This window comes from Lepidochelys kempii, chromosome 6 (genome assembly GCF_965140265.1).
Source record: "Lepidochelys kempii isolate rLepKem1 chromosome 6, rLepKem1.hap2, whole genome shotgun sequence".
NCBI lineage: Eukaryota > Metazoa > Chordata > Testudines > Cheloniidae > Lepidochelys > Lepidochelys kempii.
This window is the reverse complement of record NC_133261.1, coordinates 103,691,568-103,703,741: the sequence shown is the minus strand read 5'-3', so window position 1 is coordinate 103,703,741 and position 12,174 is coordinate 103,691,568. Positions and strand designations below refer to the sequence as shown.

Below are 12,174 nucleotides of genomic sequence, written 5' to 3'. Positions count from 1 at the left end.
GGATGACGGTGGATGAGAAGCTGGCTATGAGTCAGCAGTGTGCCCTTGTTACCAAGAAGGCTAACGGCATATTGGGTTGCATTGGTAGGAGCACTGCCAGCAGACCAAGGGAAGTGATTAGCCCTCTCTATTCAGTACTGGTGAGGCCCCAACTGGAGTATTGCGTCCAGTTTTGGGCCCCCCACTACAGAAAAGTTGTGGACAAGTTGGAGAGAGTCTAGCAGAGAGCAACAAAAATCATGAGGGGGCTGGGGCACATGACTTACGAGGAGAGGCTGAGGGAACTGGGCTTGTTTATACTGCAGAAGACAAGTGTGAGGTGAGATTTCATAGCAGCCTTCAACTACCTAAAGGGCAGGTTGCAAAGAGGATGGAGCTCGGCTGTTCTCAGTGATGGCAGATGACAGAATGAGGAGCAGTGGTCTCAAGTTGCAGTGGGGGAGGTCTAGGTTGGATATTAGGAAAAACTATTTCATTAGAAGGGTGGTGAAGCACTAAAATGGGTTACCTAGGGAGGTGGTGGAATTTCCATTCTGAGAGGTTTTTAAGGCCCGGCTTGACAAAGCCCTCGCTGGGATGATTTAATTGGTGTTGGTCCTGCCTTGAGCAGGGGGTTGGACTAGATGATCTCCTGAGGTCTCTTCCAACCCTAATCTTCTATGATTCTATGATCATTTTCACTCACACTCTCAGTGCATCTTGTAGTGGGTGGATGTATCCTCCAGCTTTCATCCATTGTCTACAGCCAAGCTCTATGATAGAACCGCATTTGCTCCAACCCCTCAAACAGAGACAAACACCTACAAGATCTCTATCAAGCGTTCTTACAACTGCAATACCCACCTGCTGAAGTGAAGAAACAGATTGACAGAGCCAGAAGAGTACCCAGAAGTCACCTACTACAGAACAGGCCCAACAAAGAAAATAACAGAATGCCACTAGCCATCACCTTCAGGCCCCAACTAAAACCTCTCCAACGCATCATCAAGGATCTACAACCTATCCTGAAGCACGACCCATCACTCTCACAGATCTTGGGAGACAGGCCAGTCCTTGCTTACAGACAGCCCCCCAACCGGAAGCAAATACTCACCAGCAACCACACAAGAGAACCACTAACCCAGGAACCTATCCTTGCAACAAAGCCCGTTGCCAACTGTGTCCACATATCTATTCAGGGGACACCATCAGAGGGCCTAATCACATCAGGCACACTATCAGAGGCTCGTTCACCTGCACATCTACCAATGTGATATGTGCCAGCAATGCCCCTCTGCCATGTACATTGGCCAAACTGGACAGTCTCTACGTAAAAGAATAAATGGACACAAATTGGACGTCAAGAATTATAACATTCAAAAACCAGTAGGAGAACGCTTCAATCTCTCTGGTCACTCGATTACAGACCTAAAAGTGGCAATTCTTCAACAAAAAAACTTCACAAAACAGACTTCAAGAGAGACTGTTGAATTGGGATTAATTTGAAAACTGGATACAATTAACTTAGACTTGAATAAAGACTGGGAGTGGATGTGTCATTACACAAAGTAAAACTATTTCCGCTTGTTTATTTCCCCTCCTACTGTTCTTGTAAAGTGCTGGAAATGGCCCACCTTGATTATCAGTACAAAATGTGTTTTCCCCCGCCCCCCGCTCTCCTGCTGGTAATAGCTCACCTTTCTTGATCACTCTTGTTACAGTGTGTATGGTAACACCCATTGTTTCATGTTCTCTGTGTATATAAAATCTCCCCACTATATTTTCCACTGTATGCATCCAATGAAGTGAGCTGTAGCTCACGAAAGCTTATGCTCTAATAAATTTGTTAGTCTCTAAGGTGCCACAAGTCCTCCTTTTCTTTCTTTTATGTAGTGTTTGAAGATTGAATGTTCATTTGCAGCTAATGATATTAACATTCTAAATATGGTACTTAAATTTAAACACCTAGAAGGAAAAGTAGTACTGCAGTTAACTTTCAAACCCAACTAGGAAAAATATTGATACACGTTTGGACTCAAACAGCTAAGCCAAATTTTTGGGGTCTTGCAGGTGGTTCAGTTAGGGGGAAAAATTGGTGATAGATATTTCTTTGATGCAATTTTTGTTAATTTGCAAAGAATGTACAAACTCTTGTTTCCCTGAACACTGTAAAAAACAAACGAGACAACTCCTTCATGTGCTGTGACAAGCCCACCTTTCCAGCCAGCACTCTATTACCCAAAAAGCCTTTTCTCTTAGCTTTCTCACCAGCCTTTTGTTACTGTCTTCTTGGCTTTCTCTCAGACAGACTCCCCTGCCTCAAAACAGTTCCACCAATCAAACCCATAGGGCCACATGGACATTCTGAGCAAAAGCTGATCATGTACCTATATTTTGGGTGCTAATGCTATTGTTTCAGCCATCTGGTTACAGTGGCTTCTTTACATTTATCCTATATGTAAGGTGGGGCCATGCCCAACCCATAACTACACAGTTTAACTCAACAAGTCCATTTACTGAAAAGCTGATTCCACTTTGATAGCTATTTCTGTTTCTAAGGAAAGTGAATTTCCTCAGAGGGTGAAGTTCTTTAACTTCACCAAAGGTATAGTGCAGGCTTTTTTTTTTTCACAGCACTGACAGCATGCCTCAACCCAAATCAGCCACCCAGAAGTTCACTCTGTGCCTATTGAGTTCTTGACCTCTCTGTACAGTTAAGATTTCAGTTTGTGCTGTGTGTGTGTGTGGGGGGGTGTTGTTTGTCTAATTTTTCAGCGTCACTTAACCTCCTACACCTGTCCCTGAGTAATAACCTGATAACCGCTAAAGTGGCTGAATTCAAACCAGTCCCAATAAGCCATCCAAACCCCTGGCTAGTTTAGTAACAATATGAATATAAATCTTATACCTGCACCTTATACTGATGCATTGTCTGTAAGACTGTGACTGCTCCCCAATTATGTTGTTTCAGGAATGTCTTTTTATTGCCATGGAAAAGCTAAATGGATATACAGTTTCTTTGGGGAGAAAGGTTGTGATTAATTTTTTTTAAAAAAGTCCATGCTGTCTAGGAAATTTTTTTTTTAAAGCTTAATCTTAAACTTAAAAAAACCTAAATACTTCCTGAAAATTCCTGTTAGTGTTAGAATTTGTAATTTTTTTTCTTATACTACCTATATTTAAGGCCTAAATTTCATGAAAATATACTGTTAATAGGTAAGCATGTGTATCTGGGATAAGTTTCACATTAATCATAGGGTTTTATTGGCCCAGTTTATGCTTTTGGGTGACACGTCTGTCTGAATGTGGGGTAATAGCTTTGTTTGTCTGCATGCCTCTGATGCAGCGTCATTTGCTGACACATCAGTGAATGAACGAGGAGACTAATGAAGGTTGCTGTCACAATCTGATTTGTGAGCTATTCATAGAACAGTACCCAGAAGAACTCTCAGTAATTTTGCAATTATACAAAATGGTACCCAAACAAAAAAAGTATAGTTAATGGAAATGATGATCAGGCTAACATACACTTTCTGGTGAGAGAATGACCGTAATGGAAGAAACAATGAAATTAGTGCTGGTCAAATTTGCAGATGACACAAAAGTTGGTGGAATTGTGGATGAGTCGGGTCTACTGCCTAATCAAGATCACTTGCTAACATGAGCGGATATGAATAACACACGATTTAACACAGCAAAATGAAAGGTCATACATCTAGGAACATAGAATGGAGGTCACATTTATAAGACGGGACTGTGTCCTGGAATACACTGACTGTCAAAAGGACTTACTTTAGGAGTCACAGCAGCTAACCAACTGAACATGACCTCTCAGAGTTATGCTGTAGCTAAGAGAGTTAATAACAATCCATGGCTGTATAAGCAGGGGAATATTAAGAGTAGAGAGGTGATATTACCTCTGTATACAGCATTACTGAGACCCTTACTGGAATATTGTGTCAGTTCCGCAGTCCAAATGTCAAAAAGGATGTTGAGAACTGGAAAAGGTTCAGAAAAGAACTACAAGAAGTTGAGAAAACATGAGTTATAGTGAGAGATTTAAGAAGCCCAATCTATTTAGTTTGTGTAAGAGAAGGTTAATAGGTGACTTGATCATGATACACTACACACACTATATGGGGAAGAGATTTCTGAGAGGAGATGACTCTTTAAACTAGCAGAAGACATGATGAGACCCAGTGGTTGGAAGCTGAAGCTCAGAAAATTAGGTGCACATTTTTAATGGAGAGGGTAACTATTGGAACAACTACCTAGAGCAGAGGTGGGCAAACTATGGCCTGCAGGACTGTCCTGCCCAGCCCTTGAACTCCTGGCCGGGGAAGGTAGTCCCTGACCCCACCCCTGCTGTCCCCCTCCCCCGCGGTTACACCGCCGCGCAGGCAGCGTGGCTGGCTCCATCAGGGCAGCGGGGCTGTGAGCTCCTGCCACTCTGAGCAGCACGGTAAGGGGGTGGTGCGGGGCAGCGACATTGGGTAGGGGGTCCCGGGGGGGAGGCAGTCAGGGGACAGGGAACAGAGGGCGGTTGGATGGGGCGGAGGTTCTGGGGCGGGGCGGTCAGGGGTCATGGAACAGGGGGGTTGGATAGGGTGTGGGAGTACCGGGGGGCCTGTCAGGGGGCGGGGGTGTGGATAGGGGTCGGGACAGTCCGGGGACAGGGAGCAGGGATGATTGAATAGGGGGTGAGGTCATGGGGGGCCTGTCTGGGAGCTAGGGTGTGGATAGGGGTCGGGGGACAAGGAGCAGGGAGGGTTGGATAGGTGTGGGAGACCCGGGGAGCCTGTCGGGGGCACGGGTGTGGATAGGGGTCGGGGTAGTCAGGGGACAGGGAGCGGTGGATGGGGGATGCCAGGAGGGAGCGGTCAGGGGACAAGGAGTGGGGGGTGGAGGGTTGGATGGGGGCAGTCAGGAGGCGGGAAGTGGTGGGGGCTGCTAGGGGGCGGGGGCCAGGCTGTTTGGGGAGCAGACTTCCCTACCTGGCCCTCCATACAGTGTCACACCCCAGTGTGGCCCTCGGGCCAAAAAGTTTGCCCACCCCTGATCTAGAGAGTCTAGTCAAGAGTGGATATTTTTTAAAGGATATTCTATTGTTCAAACAGAAGATATGGGCTTGATACAAAAATTATTGGATAAGGTTCTTTGACCTGCGTTATGCCATGTGTTTGTGTGTAGCTGCTCTGGTGTGAGAGGACTCAGGAACTCCCCAGGGGCCAGTGTCTGTGTGTGACTGGCAGGGTGCCAGGGGCCAGGTTTGTGTGTTGCTGGCGGATGTGAGGGGCTCAAGGACTCCCCAGAGGCCAGGTTTGTGGGTAGCTGGCAGAATGTGAGGGGCTTGGCTCAGGGACTCCTCAGGGATTGGGTTAGTGTGTAACTTGAAAGGAGTAAGGTCTCAGGGACCCCGGCAGCCAGGTCTGTGTACCTGGCAGGGTGCAAGGGGCTTGGGGATTCCCCAGGGGTCAGATTTGTGTGTAGCTGGCAGGATATGAGGGGTTCCGGGACTCTCCTAGGGGCCAGGTTTGTATGTAGCTGACAAGGTACTAGGGACTCGGGGACTCCCCAGGGGTTTGTGTGTAGCTGGCGGGATGCGAGGGGCTGGGGACTCCCCAGGGAGCCAGATTTGTGTGTAGCTGATGGGGTACAAGGGGCTCGGGGACTCCCCGGAGGCCAGGGTTGTGTGTAGTTGGCAGGGTGCGAGAGGACTCCCTGGGGGCCAGGCTTCTGTGTAGCTGATGGAGTACAAGGGGCTCGGGGACTCCCCAAGGGCCAGGTTTGTGTGTAGCTGGCGGGGTGTGAGGGGACTCCCCCGGGGGCCAGGTTTGTGTGTAGCTGATGGTGTACGAGGGGCTCAGGGACTCCCCGGAGGCCAGGTTTGTGTGTAGCTGGCGGGGTGCGAGGGGACTCCCCAGGAGCCAGGTTTGTGTGTAGCTGGCGGGGTGCAAGGGGCTTAGGGACTCCCCCGGGAGCCACATTTGTGTGTAGCTGGCGGGTTCGAGGGGCTCGGGGACTCCCTGGTGGCCAGGTTTGTCTGTAGCTGGCAGGGTGCGAGGGGTTCAGGGACTCCCCCCCGGTGGCCAGGTTTGTGTGTAGCTGGCGGGGTACGAGGGGCTCGGGGACTCCCGCCCTGGTGGCCAGGTTTGTGTGTAGCTGGCGGGGTACGAGGGGACACCCTTGGCAGCCAGGTTTATGTGTAGCGGGCGGGGTACGAGGGGCTCAGGGACTCCCCCCCAGTGGCCAGGTTTGTGTGTAGCTGGCGGGGTACGAGGTGCGAGGGGCTCGGGGACTCCCCCCCCGGTGGCCAGGTTTGTGTGTAGCTGGCGGGGTACGAGGTGCGAGGGGCTCGGGGACTCCCCCCCCGGTGGCCAGGTTTGTGTGTAGCTGGCGGGGTACGAGGGGCTCGGGGACTCCCCCCCCCCGGTGGCCAGGTTTGTGTGTAGCTGGCGGGGTGCGAGGGGACACCCTTGGCAGCCAGGTTTATGTGTAGCGGGCGGGGTACGAGGGGCTCAGGGACTCCCCCCCAGTGGCCAGGTTTGTGTGTAGCTGGCGGAGTCTTCGCACAAATGAGACGAGACCAAGGGCGCCTGGAAGTGGAAGCAGCCAAGTTCAGACGCCCCGTGCGGCTAGTGCTGGCGGTGCGGGTGGCGGTGCGGGTGGCGGTGGCGGACCATCAGTGCACGGGAGCCGCGGACACTTAACATTCGCCTGCACACAACATGTCATTCGACCGCCGCCGCTATCCCGAGTGCCTTTGCTGCCTTGTACACGTCCTTGTAGTCGTGACGCCGCTCTAGCCTCACGCAGCGATTCTCTATGGTTAAGCAGGGAGTCTTTGTGGGCTCGGAGGTGTCATGGCGTCCGTCGAGGTGGCAGCGCCTGAAGCTGCCGGGAGGAGCCGCTGACGCCGCTCTCCGAGCCGGGGAGGGAGTAATGGCCGGGGCGCTGGGACTCTTTCTCTAGGCTTCAGCCGGAGCCCGGTCTTTCCTGAGCGTGCGAGCCGGGCGGGGTGGCAGGAGCCGGCTCTCCGAGCCCAGGCTGCCCAGCCCCCGGGGGAGATAGCGAGCCGGGGCTGAGCTGTTCTGGGGTCCAACGCCACCCCTGGTGTGGGTGCTGCCTCGGGGAGGCCTTTAGCCAGCGCTGAGGACAGTTGGGGCCCGTTGAGCAGCAGCAGTAGAGATGGCCTCCTGGTTAGGGGGCCTGGGCTCGGGGCTGGGCCAGTCCCTGGGGCAGGTGGGGGGCAGCTTGTCCTCCCTTACCGGCCAGATCTCCAGCTTCACCAAAGACATCCTGCTGGAGGGCACCGAGGAAGTGGGAGGTAAGTGCGAGGGGTGGGGAGGAGTTGCTGCGGCCACGGGGGTGCCAGCCCTCTGCGATTAGTGTGGGATCGGGCGGCACTGAGTGCTGGGGAAAGGTTGTCGGCTCTATGGGCTGTGATGCTTTCTATATGTGTGTTTAGTACCATGTACTCATCTGGTAGCACATTAATGATAATTAATAACTAAGATGTAGCATTTTTTTAAAGTGGGAAACAGCTTATTTAGGACTGTGCCCAGCTAGACGACCTGAATTTAGAGATAAACATGACTGAGCTTTTAAGAGTCTTACTGGAATATACCAGTTTAACAAGAGAATTGCTACCTTCATTTTCCCTTTTTAAACAATAATAAAGAGAAATAAAATGTTTAGTGGTAGTGGAGTTTGTTGTTACACCTGTTGGATTTGGTGTGGGGTAGCATTAACACTGGTGATCAAAACAACCAAAATTTTGCTGTAACAAATTACTTCTGTGTTTTTTTCCGGAAGGGCCATATGCTTGCTCTCTCTCTTTCCTCTCAAGGTCTTAGTGTGGTGTGCACACAATATCTGGGCTCTGTGGAGAGTAAACTTAGCAAAGCAAACTATGTATAGTATAAACTTATTTAGAGGTATATTGGCATGTAGTCTTATTTTTGTTGTCCTGAAGTGTTGGAATTGCGCTAGGGTACTCTGTTGATCAGGTTTGAAAGCATATCAAACTTGTCTTTAGCTTATTATGTTTATTCAGTTTATCTACAGCTTGGTTTAATCTGTTCCATTTAGAGTGGGGGAGGCTTTCTAAAACTGCAAACAAATTGCTAGTTCCATATTTTCCACATATGTATGTGATTGTAAGTCTGACGTGTCATCCAGGCAAGGCTTTAATATAATTGAATCTTTTCTTATTTATATTACAGTAGTGCCCAAAGAATCCTGTCAAGATCGGAGCCCATTGAATAAGTACAACAAAATAGGAAAACACAGTCCTTGTCTGAAAGAGCTTTCAGTCTAAAATGATAAAAAGAGGCAAAGGGGGGAAAAAAGGGATGCACTGTACAAGGAAAGTGATCAATTCAGTGACAGTCATACACAGTGTTAATTCTATGTCTGTTTTAGTATTGGTGTCTAATTTTTCCAAGGCATTTAAGCTTTTTAAATTAAACGTTGGACTTTGCCTGTTATAGCTATCTGCATAACATTGTGAAAATATACATACGTTAATATAGTTAACATAATTTTACATCTGAAAATTATGGCTTTGTTAGAGAAATACTCTTTAATTGAAGTCTTTGTGATTTTAATGGTTGTGTCATTACCAATAGTAGGCTCAGAATTTGGAATTAAATAACAATTTCACAAGTTTGATGTTATGAAGTGGGTAATCAGCAAAGTAGGTCTCTCTGGTCACGCAATCACAGACATGAAGGTCGCTATCTTAAAACAAAAAAACTTCAAATCCAGACTCCAGCGAGAAACTGCTGAATTGGAATTCATTTGCAAATTGGATACTATTAATTTAGGCTTAAATAGAGACTGGGAGTGGCTAAGTCATTATGCAAGGTAGCCTATTTCCCCTTGTTTTTTCCTACTCCTCCCCCCCCCCCCCCGATGTTCTGGTTAAACTTGGATTTAAACTTGGAGAGTTTTTTTTTTGGATGAGCTATTGCCAGCAGGAGAGTGAGTTTGTGTGTGTGTGTGTGTGTCCCCTGGAAAAAAAAGGGGGGGGGGTGAGAAGGCCCACCTTGATTATCATGCACATTGTAGGGAGAGTGGTCACTTTGGATGGGCTATTACCAGCAGGAGAATGAGTTTGTGTGTGGGGGGGTGGAGGGTGAGAAAACCTGGATTTGTGCTGGAAATGCGCCCAACTTGATGATCACTTTAGATAAGCTATTACCAGCAGGACAGTGGGGTGGGAGGAGGTATTGTTTCATGATCTCTGTGTGTATATAATATCTGCTGCAGTTTCCACGGTATGCATCCGATGAAGTGAGCTGTAGCTCACGAAAGCTCATGCTAAAATAAATTGGTTAGTCTCTAAGGTGCCACAAGTACTCCTTTTCTTTTTGCGAATACAGACTAACACGGCTGTTACTCTGAAACCAGCAAAGTAGGAATTCTCTACAGGTAGGCTGTTCCAATATTAAGTGGGATAAAGATATTTTGGTTACAGGACTGCCTATATAAAAATGCTTCAAAAGAGAGAGGAGTTTGTTCTGATGGCTGCAATGTACTCTGAGAAAAGATTGTCCATTTCCCTCTACTCTGAAAGATCTACAGTTTTAGATTTAATAATTTTTAAAATTCCCAAGCTTATATTACAGTACAAGCTTTGTTATCTGGCATGTTGGGGGAATGCGGGGGTGGGGGGGTGCCAGTAAGTCAAAAATTCAGGTTAACTAAGAGGGAGAGAGTTTGGATGTGGGAGGGGGCTCAGGACTAGGGGTTGGGTACGGGAGGGGGTACGGGGTGCTGGATCTGGGCGGCGCTTACCTCAGACGGCTCCCCGCAAGCAGCGACATGTCCCTGCTGCTCCTAGGTGGAGGTGTGGCTAGGTGGCTCTGCATGCTGCACCTGCGTGTTGCTTCTGCCTGCAGGCGTTGACCCCACAGCTCCTGAAGTGCAGAGCCAGCACGCGGGGCAGCGCACAGAGCCGCCTATCCATAGCAGCAGGGACATGTCGCTGCTTGTGGGGAGTCGCCCGAGCGCCGTCCAGATCCAGCACCCCACACTTCTTCCTGTGACCCCATACCCTCCCCCAAGTCCTCTCCCACATCCAAACTCCATCCCAGAGCCTGCGCCCTGCGTCCCTTCCCACATTCTGAACACCTCGTGGCCGTTTCTCCACCTAGGAGCAGCAGGGACATGTTGCCGCTTCCGGGGAGCCATGTGGAGCCAGATAGGGAGCCTGCTGGCCCCACGCCAACCAGATTATAAACCGGATTTTCAATGAGGATCAGAAATGCCAGTTTATAGAGCTTTCCAGCTGGTAAATTGCCAGATAACACAGCTCTTACTGTAATTTGGTTTTGAACCATATTTCACTTAAATGGATGCATCATCATGGACCATTCTTCTGTTACCTGGAAGTAGTACTAAGGGAGATGCAGGATTCAAACTTTCTTTGACTAAAGAGTTGACAATTCTTTTACTATGTTTGAATGCTGTCTGTAGTGATGTCAGTGTGTGTTGCTGTTGCTCCTGTTCTTCTGCCCAGTGATGCCTTTGGAAATGTGGTGTTTCAGCTCAGTGTGAATTCTTTCCATAAATATTTATATAACCCTTCTCGCACCTGAAGCTAGCAGCAACCAGGGCCAGGTTCAATATCTAGAGGTTCCTTTTCAACAATACAACACAGAACCAGCTCGAGCCCCCGTCGAGTAACTGGGGAAAACTATATACCTCCCCTGGGCACCTCTGAGAGGCAATATTCCTCCACTCCCAAGCACAGAGTCTGAGTGTAGAAAAGAAACTTTTAATGAAAAGAGGGAAGTCACGCGATAGTAATTAGGGAAAATGCCACAATCAGGATTCATAATCATAAAATTGTGAGCAGGACACCTACCCCAGAGTGCGTGGGGCAGTGCCTTCTGCCTCTTGGTTGTAGAAGTCAAGAACATAAGTTCCTTATCTGTGCCCCTCACTGCTCCCTCACCATACCCCACTCACTGTGGTTGTCCTTGGGAAGTGGGGACCCAGGGTTCAGAGGTGCATCTGTCTGAGTTCACCTCCCACCCAGGGAGGAAAGCACCTTGCTTGCTCTGCCATCTGAGCACTTGCTCTGGTTGGCTGCCCCGCCAGTCGGTCATTCCTCTCGGGTGGCCACCCTGTCAGCTGCTCTCCGTCTCCGGTGACCCTCTCCTTTTTCTGCTCTGCTCACCAGCTGGTCACCATTCCACTTGCCGGTCACCTTCTGCCACCTGCCTCTCTTCTGTGACCTCTGCAGGTCAGTCTCTTGAGGTTTCACGCAGCTCTTTGTGATAGTCAGCTCTTAGGCTGGGCAGAAATACTGTTCTACCACAGTGATTGTAAGGTCTTTTGAGCACTTAAAATAACCAAAGCCTCCTAATGGAGCCTCTGTCTTTGAACAGTGGGGAACAACAGGTTACACCAGACCAGGAATCCTTAGGGAGAGTCCACTTCTCTTGGCTGAGGCTACCTGTCCCCACCCCTCTTACTTTCACAGGGATCTGGTATTCGAGCCCCTGGCTTAATGAGGTCCATTCAGCTGAGGATGACCCTCCTCATTTGGGACAGGTTAAGCACAGTTCTGTTCCCCTTTATTCATACAATAAAGACAACAACATTGAGAGGATTTCACTATCCCTGCATTCTGGACTAAAGTGATTTGTAACCCAACACCAGCCAAAGTTGATCACTTTGAGCCACACTGCTCTATCTGTTGGATATCTAGGCAGAGTAGGTGTGTTTATGTAAGTACAGTTTGTTCCTGAAATCTATCCCACTCCCAGCTAGCTGTGAGGGGAGAACTCATTCAGACCCTGCTTACATCTAGAACCAGGTACTGGTTGTAATTGGCAGCAGGGTCCAGGCCTGTCTGTATGAATCAGTGTAAGTCCCTTTGTGTATGTACCTCACAGTGAACAGCTGCCCCTCCAAACAGAGACATGGTAATAATGGGTCATAGTCATAAGGAAATTTTACAAATGCTAGGGGGAAGTGGGCTAATGGAAGCGAAGGATATTTTCGATTGCATATGACCCTTGGTAATGATACAGAGCACGTTTCCCAATTGCTGCAAATTATTTTGGTTAGTAAAAACTATGGAAGATTGTGAGCAGCTCCAGTTGAATTTAAACACAGTGGTTGCAGGGTGCAGAATTGGTAACATGATGACAAATTACATTTAATTTGGATAAATGTAAG

At 48.6% G+C, this 12,174-nt stretch overlaps 2 protein-coding genes across 4 annotated transcripts in view; both read left to right on the top strand.

Annotated features, from left to right (window-relative positions):
- ATXN3 (ataxin 3) overlaps nucleotides 1–12,174 on the top strand; it is a 35,305-nt gene that overhangs the window by 22,354 nt on the left and 777 nt on the right. The gene's annotated exons all lie outside the window — the stretch shown is intronic.
- Nucleotides 6,814–12,174, top strand: part of TRIP11 (thyroid hormone receptor interactor 11) — a 71,020-nt gene continuing 65,659 nt past the window's right edge. For both annotated transcript variants that reach the window (XR_012159535.1, XM_073349449.1), the window contains exon 1: nucleotides 6,814–7,306. Coding sequence is in view for 1 of the 2 variants with exons in the window: in XM_073349449.1 (XP_073205550.1) it covers nucleotides 7,168–7,306 (139 nt within the window). In the remaining variant the exon portion in view is untranslated. The remainder of the gene's footprint in view (nucleotides 7,307–12,174) is intronic.